At 40.0% G+C, this 22,469-nt stretch overlaps 1 protein-coding gene across 1 annotated transcript in view; it reads right to left on the bottom strand.

Annotated features, from left to right (window-relative positions):
* LOC117986798 (A disintegrin and metalloproteinase with thrombospondin motifs 1-like) overlaps positions 1-22,469 on the bottom strand; it is a 52,799-nt gene that overhangs the window by 12,832 nt on the left and 17,498 nt on the right. Inside the window, exons 6-14 of the mRNA XM_034973668.2 lie at positions 16,637-16,777; positions 16,052-16,171; positions 12,445-12,577; positions 8,259-8,428; positions 7,127-7,278; positions 5,487-5,605; positions 4,947-5,055; positions 3,058-3,425; positions 153-253 (exon numbers count right to left, since the gene is read on the bottom strand). Of these exons, the coding sequence (XP_034829559.2) occupies positions 153-253; positions 3,058-3,425; positions 4,947-5,055; positions 5,487-5,605; positions 7,127-7,278; positions 8,259-8,428; positions 12,445-12,577; positions 16,052-16,171; positions 16,637-16,777 (1,413 nt within the window). The remainder of the gene's footprint in view (positions 1-152; positions 254-3,057; positions 3,426-4,946; positions 5,056-5,486; positions 5,606-7,126; positions 7,279-8,258; positions 8,429-12,444; positions 12,578-16,051; positions 16,172-16,636; positions 16,778-22,469) is intronic.

A 22,469-nucleotide genomic window follows, 5' to 3' on the forward strand; every position in this document is an offset into this window, starting at 1 on the left:
TGCACATAACTCCGAAAAGTTAGAGGTGCGTACCCGGAATCAAACCACCGACATCCGATTAGGAGGCGAACGTCTTTAATAGGCTATCACAGCTTCTCTGTAATACCAGTACCTAATACTATCCTTACTCTGTGGTATGATCACAGCATTACCTGTATTCCATAGGTCTGGTGCGGCCGGCGGGCGTCGTGTAGTTAACCGATACTTCGACCGCGGCCGACTCGTCGGGCGGTATTGGATGTTCAGGAACAGCCTGCGAATAAAATACCTTATAATACCTAAATTATACTAACAAAGCAACTTTTTAAAAGGTAAAATATTAACATGAAGTAGGAACTGTAGCAACAAAAAACTTCATCATCATCAACCCTTCGCCGGACAATGCTGAGACCAGCGGTCTCCTTTCGGAATGAGAAGAGTTATTAGGCCGCCCACCACGCAGGTGAAGAGCAGATTGGCAATCACACCTTTTGATAAAATAATGGAGAACTCTCAGGCATAAAAGTTTCCTCACGCTGTTCTCCTTTACCGTTAAAGCAAGTGACATTTATGCTTAAAACGCACGTAGCTCCGAAAAGTGAGAGGTGCGAACCCGGGCATCGAGCCCCACAACCCTGAATCGGTCAACGTTTCAACCAACTATGCTATCGAATTACTTAGCTAGGGGTGGGTAAGAAATTAACAGTGCATAAGGAGGGATTTGATTCTTCGAAATTCCGCCTATCCTGTAATTCTGACTCAAGTCAGTTGAGACTTCAGAGAAATAATTACCACGCATATCATTCTTGATTTTTACCTTTTACTCCTACGGATTGTTGCTTGATTTTTGTATTCACCGGAAAAAACGTCACATGTCGGGATGAAATAACACAAAAGGAACATCAGCATAAGGGACTGGTGGAGCGAAGTCCTAATTAACTTCAGTTGAGTTGAAAATGACCGTGAATAATTAACTGCCCGAATAATTCGGACCCTGGAACCCTCATCGGTGAATGCTACACTGCGTTTCACGTCACATCGTTCGCCTTTTGTATCCGAATCATATATTTTAGTTCAAGGCCTCTGATCTTGAACCTGGACATTATTTTATTCACTACTAGATGATGCCCGCGACTTCGTCGTTAGGTTTTTAAAAATCCCGCGGGAAGTGTTTGATTTTCCTGGATAAAAAGTAGCATATGTCCTTCCCCGGGATGTAAGCTATCTCTGTACCAAATTTCGTCATAATCGGTTAAACGGTCTAGCCGTGAAAAGCTAGCAGACAGACACACTTTCGCATTTATAATATTAGCTTGGATTAGATGATGCCCGCGACTTCGTCTGCGTGGATTTAGGTTTTTAAAAATCCCGAGGGAACTCTTTAACTTTCCGGGATAAAAAGTAACCTATGTCCTTCCCCGGGATGTAAGCTAACTCTGTATCAAATTTCATCGATATTGATTAAGCTGTTGGGCCGTGAACAGCTAGCAGACAGACAGATAGACAGACTTTCGCATTTATAATATTAGTATGGACCACAATCACACCTGATGGAAAGTGATAATGTGGCCTAAGATGGACGCGTTTGCCTAGATTCTAGAAGATGCCTATTCACGCTTGTTTTAAAGATAGGCTATCCTGAGAGCGCGGTACAAAAGACATTCAGATATCGTTGGGGCTGCCGATGGACTGTAGTGGCAGAGGTATGTTTATGGAGGGCAGGACTGATCGATTTCATGCCATCATCATTACAAACATGGCCTAATTCCTGCAGCGCGGCGCTTTGGTAGTAGACACTGGACGTAAAACGTTAAACGAGTCGCAGTGAGACTCATGATAATATGAATATGATACACTTCCCGTGTTTGGGTCACAGATTCTAGTAGATTCGGGGTAAATTGATTGTGAGTGACGGACAGTCAGACACACGAGGGATTCCGATTTTTCGTACGTTTCAGACGGGCGGAATCCTAAAAATGAGAAAATGATGTTTCGTTATTTCCCTTGAGGTCGTGCCTTGAAACAATACTGAGCTTGAATAAATTAAATGATGTAAAAGGATTTCTTACTCAAATGAAATAAGTATTTTCTTAGAAATTTAATATCAAGATCCAGCAAAAACAAAGACCCAGCGAAAGAAAAATCATTTTCGTGGAAATCTACCAAGAACTGAAGTATCTAGTATTTGATTAAACATATAATGTAAACAGTTTTATGTATCTGTTATCCAATATTATTTAATTTATGTATTTGTTTAGGTATTCTTTAAAATACTTACTCACCATTTAATAAGTCAGGTAGATTATTTATTATCGGTACATAATCAGTTTCACTCATTTGACTATGTAAATAATATGAAATCTTTGTTTTAAGTTTAACCATCCGAATATTGGTCCCTGAATGTACTTAGGTTTAAAATAAATAAGAGTAAAACCTTTGATCTCACCACTAATTTAATTTTAAACCCCACAGTTTGCAGTAATTTTTGGTATAATTCCGGGTCAAACAGTATTAATTACATTAATTAACTCTGACGGCATGACAAGCGCCTAGCTAGGTAGGTACTCATTCACTTAGAGATGTAACGTCATGATGTATTATATTATTACATGTTACAGTTCAAGTATTAACCTATACCTACCTAACTAATATTACATTTGATTTGATAGATTTTGACCAAAATAAGAGTGATAGTGATTGTTGTGATAGAGCTTGCATCCGCGAGACGGACATATTATATACATTTTCCCCGGAAAATCAGAGTTCGAACGGGATTTTAATAAAAGATGAAGTCGCGGGCATCATCAAGTAAATAATTATAGCATAAGTTTGCCTTTGTCACGTTCCATTTATTTATTTATTTATTTTATTTTTATTTTTCATGTACCGAAATTGTAGTTACATAGTAGTAATAAATTAAGTTACATTGGAAATGCTTATCTCTGAACAGAGATTTCTTCCAGCTTCCCATTCAAGGTTGTGAGCAAGGCGTATTAAAAAGTGGAATAGGTCTTACGGTACTAGAATAATTATAAAATGAATACAAGAATCCTTCCTTCTAAAGTAAATCCAACTCACCATAATCATCAAGTCGCTATGCAGTCTAGACGTAGATGTTATGAGCACATCGGTGTCTGTCTGTCTCCACCGAAGCAGACTGCCCGCCGCAATAACTTCCCCCTCCCACCCGAAGTGATCCCCTTCCTTTATATCAATCACGTTGCTATCAACTTCGATGATTTGTAGATTTTGCGGTACATTTGGGTCGTATTTCAGATAGTTGTCCTGCTTGTGGTCTAGTTCGAAGCGCTTGGAGTGTTTGATCAGTTCAAGGATCGGTCGGTCCCGGCGGCGTTCTCGGATCGCTATGTTGAGACCTACGGGCGTGCCGATGTGTACCGACAGCTGGTTTGCTTCGTGAGGAATCACAGTTAACCGGGTCCAACCTGTTGAATTGATAAGCAAGATTATTAAAACAGAAATTGTTTTGAACTTTTATTTTTTCGTTGTATTAGCACGCGTTATTTTGCGGAAATCCATGATATGTTGTCCACAAAACGCAAGTATTGTGGATTGTAAGGTCTACAATCTACATCTCCTGAGGATGCTCCAGTATAGGGGCGAAACGTGCGTCGAGTGTGTTTTGGAATTTGTGTGCTGCTTCGTGGTGGGGGTGCGTATTGCTTGCTTGGTGGCTGGTTTTTCTTGCATGTTTAGCAGTGGGAGGGCGGGTGGTGCATAGGTATCGCATGAATTTGTGATCACATCACAAAAAAATGTTATTTCTTGTACGATGGTACGGAACCCTTCGATTGTGAGTCCGACTTGCACTTTACCGGTTTTTAAATAAATAACCCGGAAAATTATCTCAATAGAAGGAGAAAAACGTAACTATAAAAGCTAGTGAGTTTATTAGATAAATCTACCCTCCAACGAAGTCTCAAACGGAGGCTACGAGAATAGAGGCATAAATCATAATAAGTACCCTTTTTATTTCAGTCCACCCTTATTATAAGATTTTTTTATTTTTATTCAGATACAAGTTAGCCCTTGACTGCAATCTCACCTGGTGGTAAGTGATGATGCAGTCTAAGATGATAGCGGGCTAACCTGGAAGGGGTAAGGCAGTTTTTATTAAACCCATACCCCTTTGGTTTCTACACGGCATCGTACCGGAACGCTAAATCGCTTGGCGGCACGGCTTTGCCGGTAGGGTGGTAACTAGCCACGGCCGAAGCCTCCCACCAGACAAGATCGAATGCCCTTAGGTGCCGACTATGCCCGTCTGTATTTTTGTCTGAGAATCATTTTATAGACACGTAAGTGCCATATTGCCTCCTGTCATTCCTCTAGTGCTACCTTTAAGGACTCTTATATCATAGTGCCACCATTGACCATACAGGCATACAGCTCACCAGCGGTAAGTTCACATCATGTAAGTAGTGTCATTGTCGTATTATATCCGGCTGGTCGATTGCGAAAAAGCTGCATCTATCATTGCTACAATCTCAATTGCTATAATCTTCGGGGCGATTGTCTACAACCTGCATCAATCATTATTACAATCTCAATTGTTCTGATTGGCTGAATTTGTGCGATTGTTGCAAAAATGAGCAACAATGCATAGTGGCCAATAGTGAGCGAGCATTAACCAATCAGAGATGATTGCGGTCGTGACATTGTAGCTGTCAAACAACCGCGATAGGGCCATTTACTTCTTACTATACTTAACCGATTGGGCTGAAATTTGATATGGAGTTAGCTTATACTCTGGATAACAACATACATATAGGCTAAATTTTATCTCGGAAAATCAAAGAGTTCCCACGGAATTTTTATAAACCTAAATCCACGTGGATGAAGGTACTGAGATATTTCACATGACAAATCTTTTTATTATAGAAGAAAATAATATTTTAGCAATACTAAAAAGTTTTATCATAAAATGATGAAATTGTCATAAATACCTTTGCCCAGTTGCCTGGTATGGAAATGTGTGTTGTTGTTGCAGTATCCATCTGGACACCAGTTGCAGGCGGGGTCGGTGCCGTTGCACTGGCCTTGTACACATGTGCCCTGCGATTCATTCATACATTAAAAAACGAATAAAAAGTTAAAAAAAAACAAATTTGAAAATGGCGCCAAACAGCCGCCATATTTAATTTTTTCGAAAAATTTATAGGCAGTATCATTCGGGATGATGTAAGATTCCCTCCCCAGTCCCCAAACATTCAAATCTGTTCAAAGTAAGAATAAGTACTTAAACCCTGAAATCATTGTCCACTCTTTTTTTGGACAATCGTGTTAAAAACTAGAATTGAGTGATGAGTAAATAAATAAATACTTGATATGAGAGTCAGCGGGGGAGCTAGGTATGTTCGTTGCCATCTCGACCTGTCGCGGACTATAGTTTGAAGAACCAATGGACGTTGGGGTCTCAACTTTCAAGGTGCTCGAATGACGACCCCGCATCTGAAAGCGTAAACGATTTTTAAATAAATAATTACCTGGTAGCAAAGATCAAAAGGCCGCTCGTAGCTACAGGAGGTTCCATCCGGTAGGGGTCCAAAACTAGAAGGATCCCCGCCGGCGTAGTCCACGCACCATATTTCACAATGTTTCGATTCTGTTAAAGAAATCAAAGCGTTCTTGTTTACTCTAAGTTTTTAATAGATATGTATAGTTAATACCTGATAAATATAAAATTAATTTTTCATTTCATCATTATCATTCACCGGTAGTATTCACTGTAAAGAGGTTCTTTGCATTTTAATTTACATACATTTGTAATGTCAAGGAATGGCTGGCGTATTTACAAAGATAATAAAATTTTAAATTAATAATAATTTATTTTGTTATTTTGCCGATAGCAGTATCAGCCGGCAAGTGCTAGGTGTTTATACATACTTGAGAGCAAAACCAAATTAGTAAAGTTCGAAAATATTATAGCCTCAAAAATAGTAACTAATTAATTATTAAAAACATTAAAAAAAATCCTTTCAGCGATATGAAATTTTAACTAGGGTTTCAGGACCACCCCCACATTCTCCCTTCTCACTCTTTCTATAGCAACCCCGGGTTTTATGTGGATTTATTGTATCCATGTTAAATTGCAAATGTTCATGGGCGGTGGTAATCACTTAACATCAGGTGACCCGCCTGCTCGTTTGCTCGCTTTCTCTATTAAAAAAAAATGTTGCAACGTAGTGTAGACAGCGTCGCATTTATTTGATTTGCTTGAGGGCGGTTTCAAACTAGCGTATAAGCTCGTTTTTGGAAGCGCATGTAGGCGCGTATAGGCGCGCCTTTTGGCTCACGCTCAACTCGTACGAGCGTTGACGCGCTTCTGCTCGTATAAGCGCGAGCCGCGAGAGACCACCAGTCCACCACCCACCGGGCCACCGCCGGTTCGAGCGTACACGCCGAAATATGCCCGTATACGCGCGTCCGGTTTTTTAAAGCGCGTATGTAGCGCGCGTGTAAGCACGTATGCTGAAACGACCGTATACGCGCGATAAAAACACGCTAGTCTGAAACCGCCCTCACTAAGGGCAAGCTCTCAAGCTTATTGAGCATGCATGAACGCATTAGGGTTTGTCATCAGCAGTATACTCAGTCGGCGAAGTGAATTAATGGTTGGCGTTGCATAACTAACGACTATTATTATTAATGCCACTAACGATATTATAATGGTATGTTTAAAAGTTTAAATATTCTGAGTTGTGAGTTGTGATGGTAATTTGGGTACATTTAAAGTAAAAATAGCGTATTTTTTATTGATTCACAATTTTTAGCTGCCTTTACCTTAATAAACAATTCCTACGTGATGAATTAAAATTATGTCTATGTAATTTTTGTGTAAAATTTTGCCAGGATCAGTTCAGTTCAGTGGTTATATCGTGAAGCGGCAACAGGTAGACAAACAGACCCACTACCCCAGTTGTGTCCGACCTCTCGCTCTCGCTCGGCAGTCGAAGTGGGATAGCGATAAATAGGTAGGTAGGTACCTATTTGCTTCAAGTACCTACCTAGGTTTTTTCCCCCCAGAAAACCCCTGATACGATTGGTCCTTGAATGTCATAAATATTTTATATCACCCCCTGCTCAATTTCTATATAGGAGTTTTTTCTTGACGTCTATACACTACCTTCAGGGTGTAAGTACGGGATAAGATGGCTGGCCTGCCGGAAGCACACGTCCGCCCGCATGTCTCTAATCGTGGCACACGCGTTTCCTGACCAACACGTGGCGACCTGCGACCCGGCTCCTTCGCAGGCAGTCTCCGATGTACGCGTAGATCTGAGAAAAACTCATCATCTCATCCATATCCAAACTTAGTAGTACTTAATAATTTTAAATACATATCAAAAATTGCGTTACCGGCAGGAATCGAACCTGCATCTTCTGGGTTCGCGCCCGATGCCTTGACCATTCGGCCACGGTCTCGCTTACTGCCAGTGACGAAATTGGTGATATGTATGTTTTGATATGTATTTAAAATTATTTAGTAATTTCCTTGACGTGTAGGTAAAACACTAAAAAAAATTATAAAAAATTTAGTAGGTACTTGTTATAAACTAGATGATACCCGCGACTTCGTCTGCGTGGATTTAAGTTTTTAAAATCCCAATGGAACACATTGATTTTCCGGAATAAAAAGTAGCCTATGTCCTTCCCCGGGATGTAAGTTAACTCTGTACCATTTTTCATCAAAATCGGTTAAACTATTGGGCAACGAAAAGCTAGCAGACAGACAGATAGGCTTTCGCATTTATAATATTAGTATGGAAGTATGGATGTGAAAGTGTGTCTGTCTGTCTGCTACCTTTTAGCCTGTGTCCTTCCCCGGGGATGCAAGTTATTTCTGTATTAAATATATGATGCCCACGACTTCATTTACGTGAGTTAGGTTTTTTGAAAACATCGTGGAAACTCTTTGGTTTTCGGGGCAAAAATTATATCCGTCCCCAGGACGCAGACTCTGTACCAAATTTCATCTAAATCGGTTGACCGGATGGGCCATGAAAAGCTATCAGACAGACAGAACTTTTGCAGTTATATTGGTATGGATAGGTGCTAGAATGGCGACGCACCGGAATACGCAGGGTTGGAAGACCCCCCACTAGGTGGGCGGACGACATCAGACGAGTCGCAGGGAGCCGCTGGATTCAGGCGGCGCAAGACCGTGGCGTGTGGAAGTCCCTACAAGAGACCTATGTCCAGCAGTGCACGTCTATCAGTTGATGATGATGATGATGATGATTGGTACGGATACCTACCCTCTACGCCGGCAGCGACGAATACGTGAACTGAGGCCGTAACCGCAGTCAGCGTTACATTTGCTCCAAGCACTCCACTCGCTCCATTCAGGCTTGGACGGCGCTTCTTTATCCACCTTATTGTCCACAACGTGTCCTGGCATAGGCTCACAAATACGGTCGACGCACCACTAAAAGAGAACAGAAATATTCATTACTTAAAACTTCAACAAAACAAGCCAAGTAACAGCTGCCTGCTTGGCGAAACCACTCACACACCGGATAGACGTGACATATGCACCACTCGGATTCAGCGGTTCCCTGGACTCATTTGATGTCGTCTTTCCATCTAGGCCCTTGCAAACGCTGCGCGTTTCAGTACAAGTTTGACTAAGTATATAGTGCCCCGGTCGGAAAGCTCGCTCCATCGCTTGATGGAAAAATTTAGATAGATTCATCATCATCATCATCGCGTGCCTTCTTCGGAACGAAGTTTGGAGGTCATCATGCGAAAAGCTTCTCTATTTAAAGCCGCCTATTTTAACTTTGGGTAACTTAGCCCTGTCCACCCCCTTATATCGTCCAACCATTTGCGTCTTTGGCGACCTGGAGCCCTTTTGCCCTCAATTCTTCCTTCCAAAACTAATCTCAGAAATGAGAATTGGGCTCCTCTTTGTAAATGCCCAAATAAAGATAGATAGATAGATTGCAATGGATCAAAAACGTCCAACGTGATACTGGCACTTGGATCATAGCAGTATCAGAAAAGAAGTATCAATATTTCAGCGGTTTATTTACTTCGAACCGAAGAGTGGACTGAAATCCGAAAGTCCATGCTGGTTTACAAATGTTGGACCTATTGTCGTTACCTACACTCCTAGTACCTACAAGCTTTCACTGCCTCAGTACTATTTCTATTCAGTGATTTCGCTTATTATTGTAAGGAATGGACATGGGGATCATTATTCATGTTTATAATAATTGTTAGGTACCTATTCCTTTTTATAAAGGGGCGCACGCATGACTTAAAGATGAAGGGGACATGCAAAAAAAATAAAGAAGAAAGATCACGACCATTTAATTTAATTCAATGTTATTTTTCCATTTAAACAGGCATCATCTTCCGAGCTATAGAAAACAGGAAAGAAAAATTCTATTTTCTCTCAAATTCCTCGCAGCTGCTTCACTTTAAAACGATTAAAGTCAGAAGTTTGTGGAACAAATTCAAAGATTACTTTCTTTGTGTTTATTCACGAGTTCCCGAGCTGAACTTTATAAGCCTTTTCTTGAGAAGATTCCCATATTTTTCTAATGAGTAAAAATAAGTTATTATTTGTTTTTGTTATTAGACGTACCCGTGCTACGTAACGTAGGTAGCTCTGCTCACGCTTTAGAGTAGGATGTATAAATGGCTCACGCATTTCTAAATCGTGCCCGATGCTGCTGTTACTCATTTATGTACCACTAGTTGCTGATATCCGCGAATTCATCCACGTGAATTTAGGTTTATATAAATTCCGTGGAATCTCTTTGATTTTCCGGGATAAAAGTAGCCTATGTCAATTTCCAGGTCTTTAACTATACCCGTACAAAAGATCACGGTGACCCGTTGCTCCGTCGCGTTGCGACGTGATCAAAGGACAAACAAACAGACTTTCCCATTGTTAACATGGGTAGTGATTTTCTTTAGAAGATGTCGTCATCATCATCATGATCAACCCATCGCCGGCTCACTACAGAGCACGGGTCTCCTCTCAGAGTAAGAAGGATTTTAGCCATAGTCTACCACGCTGGCCATGTGATTGGTAGACTTCACACACCTTTGAGAATATTATTGAGAACTGTCAGGCATGCAGGTTTCCTCACGATGTTTTCCTTCACCGTTAAAGCAAGTGACATTTAATTACTTAAAACGCACATAGCTCCGAAAAGTTAGAGGTGCGTGCCCGGGATCGAACCTCCGACCTCCGATTAGAAGGCGGACGTCCTAACCACTAGGCTATCACAGCTTTTTTGATGTAATATTAGAAAGAAGATGTAATATTATGTAATGCTCACACATATCTAAATGCAATGCTGTTGATACTTGTATTTTTACCACTGCGTGCGGTCTGCATACCTACATCCTCGAAAATTGACAACGTTTAAGATAGGTACACGTAATTAATCATACAAATACGGGTCTGACCTTTGGCCTCGCGCCAGGAAGCTCACCTAAACAAAGAGAGGCTAAATGAAATCATAAAATTAACAGGTTCATCATGACGGCACAAAAACCTTCGAAATTATAAGGATGATGCCAAAAACAACACAAAGTTGACTGTCGAGGTCGTTGGGTAAATCGTGTTTTGTTTACAAACAAACGGTTGGACAAAATTATTAAACATGAAGTCATCAATTTCGGTGTAAGTACAATTTATCATCCAATGTCAAGAATAAATTGCATTTATTCAAAGTCTATTAATTTGAAAAAATCAATCGCAAACCATGATGAGTCTTGAATTAAGGAGGAATTTGTAGTTTCATTTTCTTTTCCATACTAATTACGTTAGAATTATATAACTTATCTAATGAAAAGCTGGACGAAATGGAATATATTATTAGTTATTAAGCTTAGTATTTCCCATGAATACATTAAACATCAGCGATCACCGATGCTACATCGCGTTTTAGGCCGCAACAGTGCTGTTCCCATACAATCTCTATAAGCTTATATGAGATTACATTCCGAGCTAGGCTGCAGTAGCGGCGGCAATGTTCCGCTACATTGCTGCTGCACTGTTGCGGCAGCACTGCTGCTTGCAGCGTGGTTCGGAATCATACCTTAACGAATAATGATCGATCTAAATAGCGGGTTTTAGTGACAGCTTCGATGTAGCATTACTTTTGACGACTTGTTGCGTTTGAGCGTTATATTATTATGCCAGAGACAGTAATATGATGGAGCGACTATAGAAAGAGGGTGGCGGGAAGTGGCTGAATGAGAAAAGCTGAGGACCGGGTGGTAGTGCTCAATGAAAAATCCAGCAGTGGACGTTTTTAGACTCAAATGATGATAATGCCAGAGACTCGCTAAATCGCTGTGACTAAGTGTTTGAATAATACCAAAGGAACAGTCGCTGCATAGCTGCCAATACTAATGATCTAAAATTTTTTTTGTACAATTGAAATTTCAATCACAGTTCCTTCCTTCACTGTTAAAGCAAGTAATTTTTAAATATTTAAAACGCACATAACTCCAAAAAGTTAGAGGTGCGAGCCCGACGTCCCGAGAGACGTCCTTACCTTTAGGCGTTTACAGCTCGTTTTTAATTAAGTATACATAATTAAGTATGTCTACAATCTACATTATAAAGGGAACCTTTGCAAAAATTTCAACTTTTTGGGTGCAATATTTAAGCTGGGCACGTGAAATTACTTATTATAATTAAAGTAACCGTAACTTGATTAACAAGTCATAATTACCTGTCTAAAAACGTTTAGTGAATTCATATACTTAGATCATAAAGCATATGAAGCAAATTCTCTTAAAATAATATTATTCCATGAGAAACTTCTGAAGTTAACACAGACTGGAATATCAAGTTCAAATACCGACAGTAGGTATCCATTTATTTTGTTTGAATAGCTAAAATATGGCTGAACTGAACCGATGCTTTCTTTTTTAAGATATACCGATTTAGTTTTTTTATTATCCTTCTTTCGAATCAATGATAGAAATTTGTTAGATCCCTGCTTGGGGTTCTGTTGTTCTTACTAGTTCTCTCTAGTTTTACTATTTTCTTAAAAAATAAAATATATGCAGAGAATATACCTAAATACTCGACAACACGGGGAAAATAATTAATGGAGGTGTAAATTTAGGCAAGTCTTTGGGATTGAATCACCAATGGAGTCGGGCATGCCTCATGGAACTTTTTGCATGTCAAATCTGTCTGTCTGCTAGCTTTTCACGGCCGTTTATCCAACTTTGATGAAATTTGTTACTGATACATCTTGCATTCCAGGAAAGGACATAAGCTATTTTTGATCCCGAAAAATTAAAGAGTTCCCACGGGATTTTTAAAAACCTAAATCCACGCAAACGATGTCGCATGGGCATCATCTAATCAAAAATAAAATTTCCCAGTCAATAAAATCATTTTGGTCCGTTATGACCACTTTCCAATACGACTACTGCCCGATACGACCACTCCCCGATACTTACTTGATTTATTCCGCAGGGTGTCCCTTCAAGAGGTGGAGCTCGTTTTGATCGGCAGACGTGAGGCATGGAGCGGTGGGCGCACCACAGCCGGGCACAGGACGACTTCACCTTCACCGACTTGCATACTGAGAATCTGTTGATATAAAGTATTATAATTGCGAAAGTGTGTTTATTTGTTGGTTTGTCCTTCAATCACGTCGCAACGGTGCAACGGATTGACGTGATTTTTTGCAAGGGTATAGTTAAAGACCTGGAGAGTGACATAGGCTACTTTTTATCCCAGAAAATCAAAGAGTTCCTACGGGATTTTTGAAAACCTAAATCCACGCGAACGAAGTTGCGGGCATCATCTAGTAAAATTATAATTTGTTAGTACACCCTGGCGCAGTGGCAAGCGCTGTGGTCTTGTAAGTAAGAGGTCCCGGGTTCGATCCCCGGCAGGGGTTTGGAATTTTATAATTTCTTAATTTCTGTTCTGGTCTGTTGGGAGGCTTCGGCCTCCGGCCGTGGCTAGTTATCACCCTACCGGCAAAGCCGAGTCGCGATGCGATTTAGCGTTACGGTACGATACCGTGTAGGAACCTGAAGGGGCATAGGTTTAATGAAAGTGGTCACCACCAGGTGAGATTGCAGTAAAGGGGTAACTAGTATCTGAATTTAAAAAAGGGCCAATGACTAGGCTATCACCGTTACACAACAATATACCATACAATATACTAGTGATCACAAAAGCAATTATATCAAAAGTAAAATGAATGAATGGCACTTTATCTTTTGTTCCCAATTATTGAAGGCACGTTCAGCACAATTGAGAAATTCCTACCGTTCATATCAATACCTAACAGCTGGCTAGTCTTTCACAATGCTCGATATAAGCTTCCTTTTCAGTAAAATATATTTCATTCATTCATAACTACTACTGACCCGCCCCGGCTTCGCTCATGTGGAATTTCTGAAAATCCTTCCGTAGTGGGCCTACGTAATACGTTGTAGAGAAAGCCTTGGCTTTGCGTGTATGCATGCAAAATATAAAGCTTTTAGACCAAAAGCGGTTTGAGCTGCACTTGTCCAGGATCCCAATGACGCCAGACGTTACTTATTTTCTGAGTAAGTGATATAGAGTAGGTACCTAGTGTAAGCCTGCGCCTGTCCACTGGTGTTGAGCGGAGCGGAGACGTGTCGAGCAGACCAATCAGATTGTCAGTAAATAACGTGACATTTATATTCCATCATCTGATAAAACTCTGATTGGTCAACTAAACACATCTCCGCTCCGCTCCGCTTCAGTGGACAGGCACCCTAAGTCAGCTAATGACGTACGCATCTATGAAATATAAGGGAGTGGACTGGAATAAACACAATCGGAGAACTATTCCGCATGGAATGGCACATGAAGAAGATTACTGGCACAGTCGATAGGAAGAAGATTAATGACAAAGTCGACAGAACAGGACAGACCTCGGGGGTGTAGCCTCACGCTTTGGTCTCAAAACCGCACCATAAACCAATAATAAAAGATTAAACTTTCTGACCACATAATTAATTATCAGTGCACAGCTTAAACCGTTGCACTCTTGAGACTGCTTGTACGTACATAGGTTTTCTCTATCACGCAAACACCCCATCATCATCATCAGTAACTGAAAGACATCCACTGCTGGACATACGTTTCTTGTAGGGACTTCCACACGCTACGATCTTGTGCCTCCAAAATCCTCCCTGCGACTCGCCTGATGTCATCCGTCCACCTAGTGGGGGGTCTTCCGACGCTTCGCTTCCCGGTGCGAGGTCGCCATTCCAGCACCTTTGGACTAAAACGTCTAACAGTTTTTTGAACAATTTGCCCTGCCCATTGCCACTTCAGTTTCGCTACCCGCTGAGCTATGGCGGCTACTTTGGTTCTCCTACGGAACTCCTCATTTCTGATTTGATCACGTAGAGTAACTCCAACGTAGAATAAACCCCCCACTAAGGAAATATCTGTAGAAATTTAACCCCACGGAAGCCAGGCAGGTCAGCTAGTAATTTAAATATCGTGCAGTGGTAGATATAATGGACTATTATATTGTTCCTCATTCCAAAGAATGAGTATCCATTGCGTCACCGATATCGCAAAGTTCATAAAGTGTCGATACAAAACAGATGCGGGCGCTTTTACGATAACTTCGCACTTTGATAACAAACTAATGATTTATGAGTATTTCAATAAGTTTTGAACAAATAAAATTAATAAGTAAAGACCGTTCTAATGAAGTTGTGAGAGCAGCGATTCTACTGCCAGAGTTCTGAGTTCTGCGTTCCGCTGTAGTTACGTTAATTTGACGTAGACTATCGACCATCACGGACAAAAGGACCAATTGCATAATAGACAGTTAAAGTTATGTTACGGTTATACTTCCACAAGTCAGTATTCATGTACCCTCTATGATAAAAGTTAAAGGTAATTTTTTTGGCACAAGTTAACAAATCAAAACTTGTGCATCTTTCATTTTGCTTTTATTGACGGTAAAAGTTTAACGGTAGGTAACTATAACGTAACTGAACGTAACTTTAATCATCTGATTAGCAAATAGCCCTTAGACCCCTAGAATAGAATAAAATAAAATATATTTTATTCAAGTAAGCTTTTACAAGTGCTTTTGAATCGTCAAACGATTTAATTTACCAATTTATACCCCTAAAGTCTAAACTCAAAAACTAGAATTCTGGCAGTGGTATAGACAGTTTACAGTCAGGTAAGTATATCTTACTATACATACATTTTCAAAATTTCCTATTCGCAAATAATTTTCAACTTCGAATATTTTCTTTACCTACGCTGAATTCGATTAAAGGTTTTTGATTTGATCCGTACGCTGTTAGCAATTTAATGATTTAAAATACCAATTAGAGAAAATTGTTTACCAAATAAAAATCCCGCAAATAAAGACTGAAATTGAATACGGCTTCGATATCAAGTTGATTAATTTAATTGAATCAGTACCCTTATTATAAATGCGAAAGTGTGTTTGTTTGTTGGTTTGTCCTTCAATCACGTCGCAACGGTGCAACGGATTGACGTGATTTTTTGCATGGGTATAGATAAAGACCTGGAGAGTGACATAGGCTACTTTTTATACCGGAAAATCAAAGAGTTCCCACGAGATTTAAAAAAAACCTACATCCACGCAGACGAAGTAGCAGGCATCTGCTAGTTATGTATAACGTATACTATGCACTATTCGTCGTATTTACTTCGAAGTTCTGTTTATTCGATAAACATGTACAGATTTAAGTCAACAGGAATTGCCTTATAAATATTTAGACATGATTTGTTAAAAACATTTAGTTTCTAGCTAAGAGATTGTTTTGATAGGCAAGCTTGGGTTATTCCGGCAAAGCCCACGCGGTGCTGAGAATTTCTTTCTTGCATTAATGTTTATTAAACCTATTTACTTACTAGATGATACCCGCGGCTTCACCCGCGTGGATTGAGCTTTTTAAAAATCCCGTAGAAACCCTTTGATTTTCCGGGATAAAAAGTAGCCTATGTCCTTCCCCGAGATGCAAGCTATCTTTAATTGCCAAACTCTCCCGTAGTGGTAAAAACTAGGTAAAAAGAGCTTACCCCTCGCCAAACTCAGTTCGACACTGCTCATCCATAGTGAACACATAGTTAGAGAGCTCCTTAGCACCCCCTAGCTCCACACCCTCGTCCCGGCTCCTCTCGTGAAGGCACCACCATTTCCTGCAGAACATTTCATTTAATATTTTTGTTAGGTGATAAAATTGTGACGCTGTATAGGGACTGTATTGGTCCAGAGGAGGGTCCTCAGCAGGTACCGCTGGCTGGGTTGTGCGAACGGGTTTGTTCTCATAGCCCAGCCACCAGGCGATGCGTGGAACACCGTGGGGTTTTAGTCGGGAAGAATCTGTCATAACCTGCATAGCTTCCCGGGCGCGGTGGTTCCATGAGGATTTCCCCCCAAAAAATGGTAGAAAAATTCTTACTTCTATCCTTTTGTAGAAAACCTATGTCAACTCTGGACATTTATCGATTAATAATAATGATGATGATAATGATGAATTTATACTTTATTTTTAGGTCGACTCGAGTCTGGCGGGATGTTTACGCTGTGGACCCTATTAGCCACCAAAAATTCATTATTGGTTTAGAGAGAGAGAGAGAGAGAGATCTGACAACGGAACTAACTTCGACTTCTCATGGAACTGTTTCTTGGAGCACGAAGACCAGGCGAAGTTGTGAAGCGTTGCGAGAACAGTGGGCGCCATTACTGAACCTCTGAGACCTTCTGCTTCACACTGGCCCTCCCCGTCGTGAGTCAGGCCTAACCTAGAACAACGAGATAAAACAAATCGAGATAATTAAAAAAACACGACTGCTCTGCCATATTTATTTTTTAGAAATATTTTTTTAACTACTATCACTCTGGATGATAGCGTTAGAACGCCACATACCTACATCCAAATCTGTTCAGGCCTATGGTTCAGGCATTTAGAATTCATGATAGAATATCTTCTATACACATATATAAACATAGACTGACTGATCTATCAACACACAGTTCAAACTACTGGACGGGTCGAGCTGAAATTTGGCATGCAGATAGCTATTATGACGTTGATCCTCTTATAAAAGATTTTTGAAAATTCAATCCCTGAAGGGGTAAAACAGAGGTTTGAAATTTGTATAGTCCACGCGCACAAAGCCGATACCAAATTGGCACGGCAAATTAGGAGTTTCATCAATATTTGATGGACACTTTTCATAGTGTAGGTACAACCACAGACCATCACCTATAGACGTCCAATAGCCGCACCCTCGATCGCCAAACTTAGGCAGTTGCTTACCATAAAAGTCGACCCACGCCCGTTCGGTACCCTCATTCCACACATTGTCTTGATTACGTGACTTTTGAGTCCAATCCCCCTATTACCAGTCCCTATCCCACGCCAACATTTTACGATTTTATTTTCATGCAAAACCTTGTACATGCGAACTCTTGAGGTTGAATTCTTTGTGTGTACAAACAACTAACATAGCTACTGAGATATGGATTACTTAGCACTAAAATAGGGAATCTCTTAGAGTGGAGACCGCGCACAAATGATGATGATGATGATGAGGAAGGAATGTGCACGGATCTCCAGGAAGGATAACCTCGGGTTCGTTACGACCCGCGTACGCATACTAATTTAAAGTTAATTAAATGACTAAACGATTGTAAATTGCGAAAGAAGCCGGCAGGTTTTCCTTATTATTTTAAGAGCTTCTAAAAAATAAAATACTTTACAAATGGTTTCGATCACGATTCAAAATGGCCTCGATTTTTTTTACAGTTCAGCTGATCTCTGAAAGATAGTCTACATCCTGAGATGGAAGTAGATTTTGTACAACCAGGAAAAATAAATTTAACAACTCCATCCCCATGAAAAATGGGACATGCAAAAGTTTCAAGTTCTTATCTTTTTAATAATACAAAAATCACCGTTATATTTTTGTGGCTTACATCAGGATTGAAAAAAAAATAGTTTAAAAAAAACATCGCATGTTTAGTATTTATTTATAATACTGTTTTTTTTTTAATAAAAAATAATATGTTTAAAATAATGTCAACTCGATGATGCCAGCGATTTCGGCCGCAAAACCGCGGCGCGTGCGCGAACGGACTCCCTTGAAAAAGGACCCCGTATGGGTTCGAAACTAGTCGGGCTAACGTCGACTACACACGTGAGTACAGCCGGGACAGATATTATTTAAAATGAAGTAGGATTATTGCCTAATGAATCAAGTAATGACAATGACGAAGGTTCAATAAAAACACGCACAACGGTTAGCGTTTATTGATGTGAGGATGTGGGATGATTGAATACGCGACAGTAGTGTAACCATAATATCATTTTTAACACGGGATTCTAACAGCGAACACTTTATGAAGTTAGGCGTCACTTCTTTAGGCGCGTTGGGCGATTTTGAGAAACTTTTAAAAACTTCAAGGTCGCATCACCGATATACCTACCTAGACCAACGAATATTTAATACTTCTTTATACCTAGTTCATTTGAAAATCCAAAAAAAAAACTAAATTCAGTTAATTAACATCTTATAATTGATCGAAGTTTAACATGAACGAACAAATTTGGGAATTTGCCAACCCCATACTACATACCTATAAACTTAGATAAATATAACTTTGGCGGAGGTATTTAACTTGAAAATTTACTTAATGAAATTAGATTAGTTTTATTTGAAAACGTTACGAGGAAGTACTTACTGGTTGTTGTTCGCGTACAGAGTGTCAAAAATTAAGCTAATATAGGTAGGTATAGTTGATGCCTTTTTGATGTCCTCCCTAGTACAGTGCTGTGGTGAGCGCTGTGGTTTTATTAGTGGGAGGTCCCGGGTTCAATTCCTGGCAGGGATTTGGAATTTTCCAATTTCTGAATTTCTGATCTGGTCTGGTGGGAGGTTTCGGCCGTGGCTAGTTACCACCCTACCGGCAAAGACATGCTGCCAAGCGATTAAGCGTTCCGGTAAGATGCCGTGTAGAAATCAAAGGGGCATGGGTTAGTAAAAAAACTGCCATGCCCCTTCCAGGTCCCGCCCGCTCCCATCTTAGACTGCATCGTCACTTACCACCAGGTGAGATTGCAGTCAAGGGCTAACCTGTATCTGAATTTAAAAAAAAATGCCAGAATTCTTGAAATCTGTGATATTCTTGTTTGATCGGTCTTTTCTTGCCCTGCAAACTATCCTTCTTATTCGTATGCTCCACTCCTGCTCCCACATGCTTTCCACAGATACCTGCTGGTATATGATTGGATGAATTTACGGTATTCTTCTTGCAACAATGCAATGTAGGCAACAGTGAGCGAGTGTTGGCTAATTACAGGCGAATACTATTGTGATTCCGACGCTACTCGTCACCACCTCAGAAATTTGGCACCATCTATGTGTCCTGGAAAATTTTAACCATGGTAACTCCAGTTGGAGGTCAATGTCAGACATTCCGCCTGCTACGAATTAATAAAAACCCGTTATTAAAGATGCCGCTATGGTAACCGATATTTCAGACGTATTTTAGGATAATTGTGTCACTCTAAATAATTACTGAGTAGTTTTTATCAGTATCTTCAATGAATAGCGTGCTAAATACGTTTTCATGTTAGTTTTTTATTCCACTTTTTTAATGTTAGTGATCATACGATTTTACTTATTAGTTTAGTAAGCTGTAACATTTAATTATTGGTATTGGAATATAAGTGTGTAGTTATACAGATTTTATTGGTATTATTTTAATAATTTTGGTAAATATCAATTAGAACTTTTTACGATTTTCAAGATTTTCGTATAATAGAGTCACGGTGGTTTCAGATTAGCGTTTTATCTACGCATATTGCGCTCGTTTTTTAAACTAGTGAAAATCCTGAAATAAGCAGATATTATAATATAATCTCTCCAGTCACTTGACACTGAAATTACCGACTGAAACTGCCTGATATGAATTGATAAAAATCGTCATCAAAGGCACCGCCTCGGTAAGCGAAATTCGTGCAGATAATTTGTTACTCAGGAGTCAGGGCTGAAGCAATCTATTTGACTTCAATTGACACTTCAGTCCCTTAGTCCAACCCACGCTTTAGAGACACTTTTAAAACTCCCTCCCCCAAAATATTGGGCTGCGTGTACGTCTGGATGGAGGCAACATTTAGAGGTATAATGCATAAATTTTAAGTGCTTACGCGCCATTTTAACTTTTTTGTCAACTGTCATGTCAAAAGTACGATTTTAGTCCTTATTATAAAGGTAAATCGTACTTTTGGCATGACAGTTGACACATAGAGCTAAAATGGCGCATCAGTTCTCATTTTGTTCGGACTAATATCGATGTAGATAGTGAGGGTATATCTACGTGATTCTTTATGTAAAGTTTCCTTACCGTTTGAACAAGATAAATTGCTTCCGGAGACGGGCGCGTCGAATGATTGTTTTTATGGGTTCTTTGTTCAGAGGACAATATTATACAGGTACCTACTTCAGTGACCCTCAGTACAAAAGTCAACTTAGGGTCAAAGTGGTGAGTATCCCTCTCTCATCGCCAAGATTTTGATATCGAGTGCGCCATTAAAAATCATTGGCCACTAATGTTTAAAGAATACCTATTACTTAATTATTTTTTACTTATTCCTGTAAACTTTAACAAAACACTTATCCTTGGGTCCATGGAACTATGAATCAGCTTAGCTTACTTATAAACACAGATTACCAAACAGTACCTTCTGCAGCTTATAGTCTACAATGAATTTATAATTACATGTAAGGCAGGTAAGGATACATTACTTTAATAGGTTGATACTCGTAGTCGTAACTATCACCCTGTAATCTCGCATCATTTACAATAAGTAATCCTTATAGAACCTCTGGGCAGATTACACCTACCGAGTAGAGTGGCGAGTCAGCGTCCTCGGCCAAGTACTCTGTTGGTATAAACACTTTAACGAGTGCAATTTCGCCGCAATTTCTCAGCCGCAGCACTGTCTCGGCAGAGTGACATTTTACTGTCTTGCTTCACTACTCGGTAGGTGTACCGTGTAATCTGCCCATTAGTAGCAGTGGCGTGCACAGGTATCCAAGCCGGGGTAGGCATTTATGTATGAACCTATTCAGTTATAATGAAAAATAAGCATTGAGCTATTAGGACTAAGGTAAGCAGTGCATTTATGCCTCTATAACCTGCACGTCACTGCTAAGTAGGTACTACAACCTACATATATGGTTACACGTGTAAAAGGCAGCCCAAATACAGAACATAGTTTCTAGTGTAACCTTTTTAGTACAAGTATGTATCTACTGAAAAGGCTGTGCGACTTCGACTAAGTCAAAACCTGCGATTACAACATACAGTGCATTAAACTTTGAGAATCTAGGCTAGCTTGTTTAGGTATGTAGAATAGAATAGAATAGAATAGAATGTTTTTTTATTCATGTAAACTTTTTAAAAGTGCTTATGAATAGTCAGGTTTAATTTACCACTGGTTCGGAATGCCGTTCCTACCGAGAAGAACCAGCAAGAAACTCGGCGGTTGTATGTATAAAAACTCTAGCATGGGAATATTTAAAGGCAAGGATAGGACATGAGTTCACTGTTCAACGCGGCTCTTGACAGTCGTAGTACACCGTGGCCAACGCTATTCCCTCACTCTCATAGACTCTTGGAAAGGCAAACAAACTCCGGAAAAAGATCAGGGACAGCACCGTCTGCTTTACTTGCTCTCCGAGGCACGGCGGTGTTATACCACAAGCTTACCAACTTCAGGCTGCTGCTGAGAATTTCTTGACAGAAAAACCTACTTTTCCTCGGAATGTGACTCGAAAAAGGAAGCTCGCTTCATGCGGAAGTAGCTCGCTTTCTTTGGCCACTTACAGAAAGAAGCCCAATTTTCATTCCAAAATTTTCGAAGGAAGAATTCAAGGCAAAAGGGCTCCGGAAGTCGCAAATGTTTGGACGATAATGGGGGTGGACAGGGCTTAGTTACCTGAAGTTAAAAGGGGCGGCTTTAGATATAGAAGCTTTTTGTATGATGACTGCCAAACTTCGTTACAAAGGGGGCACGCGATGATGATGACGATGGACCCGAATCCGGGACCTCATGAATCTTACCACTAAACTAATAAAGCATATGCTAATATACTTAGTAAGTGAATAGTCAGATGGAGAGAGCTTTGAACCTACTTACTCGTAATTTTGCCGAGGTGCCAGTCTTTGTAGGTTCAATAAACTTCTGTCTGAAGTACTTGGGTAAATACTTTTACATTTAATGAAATTAACGTTTCATTATATTCTTTTCAGAAAGTAAAGTGTTTCAGTAAGACCATAGAGCAGCAAATCTTGTGCATCAGATAATGATCGGCGGGGCGATTGTCTAAAACCTGCATCAATCATTATTACAATCTCAATTGTTCTGATTGGCTGAATTTGTGCGATTCTTGTTGCAACAATGAGCAACAATGCATTGTGGCCAAT

This window comes from Maniola hyperantus, chromosome 12 (assembly GCF_902806685.2).
Source record: "Maniola hyperantus chromosome 12, iAphHyp1.2, whole genome shotgun sequence".
NCBI classification, from domain to species: Eukaryota; Metazoa; Arthropoda; class Insecta; order Lepidoptera; family Nymphalidae; genus Maniola; species Maniola hyperantus.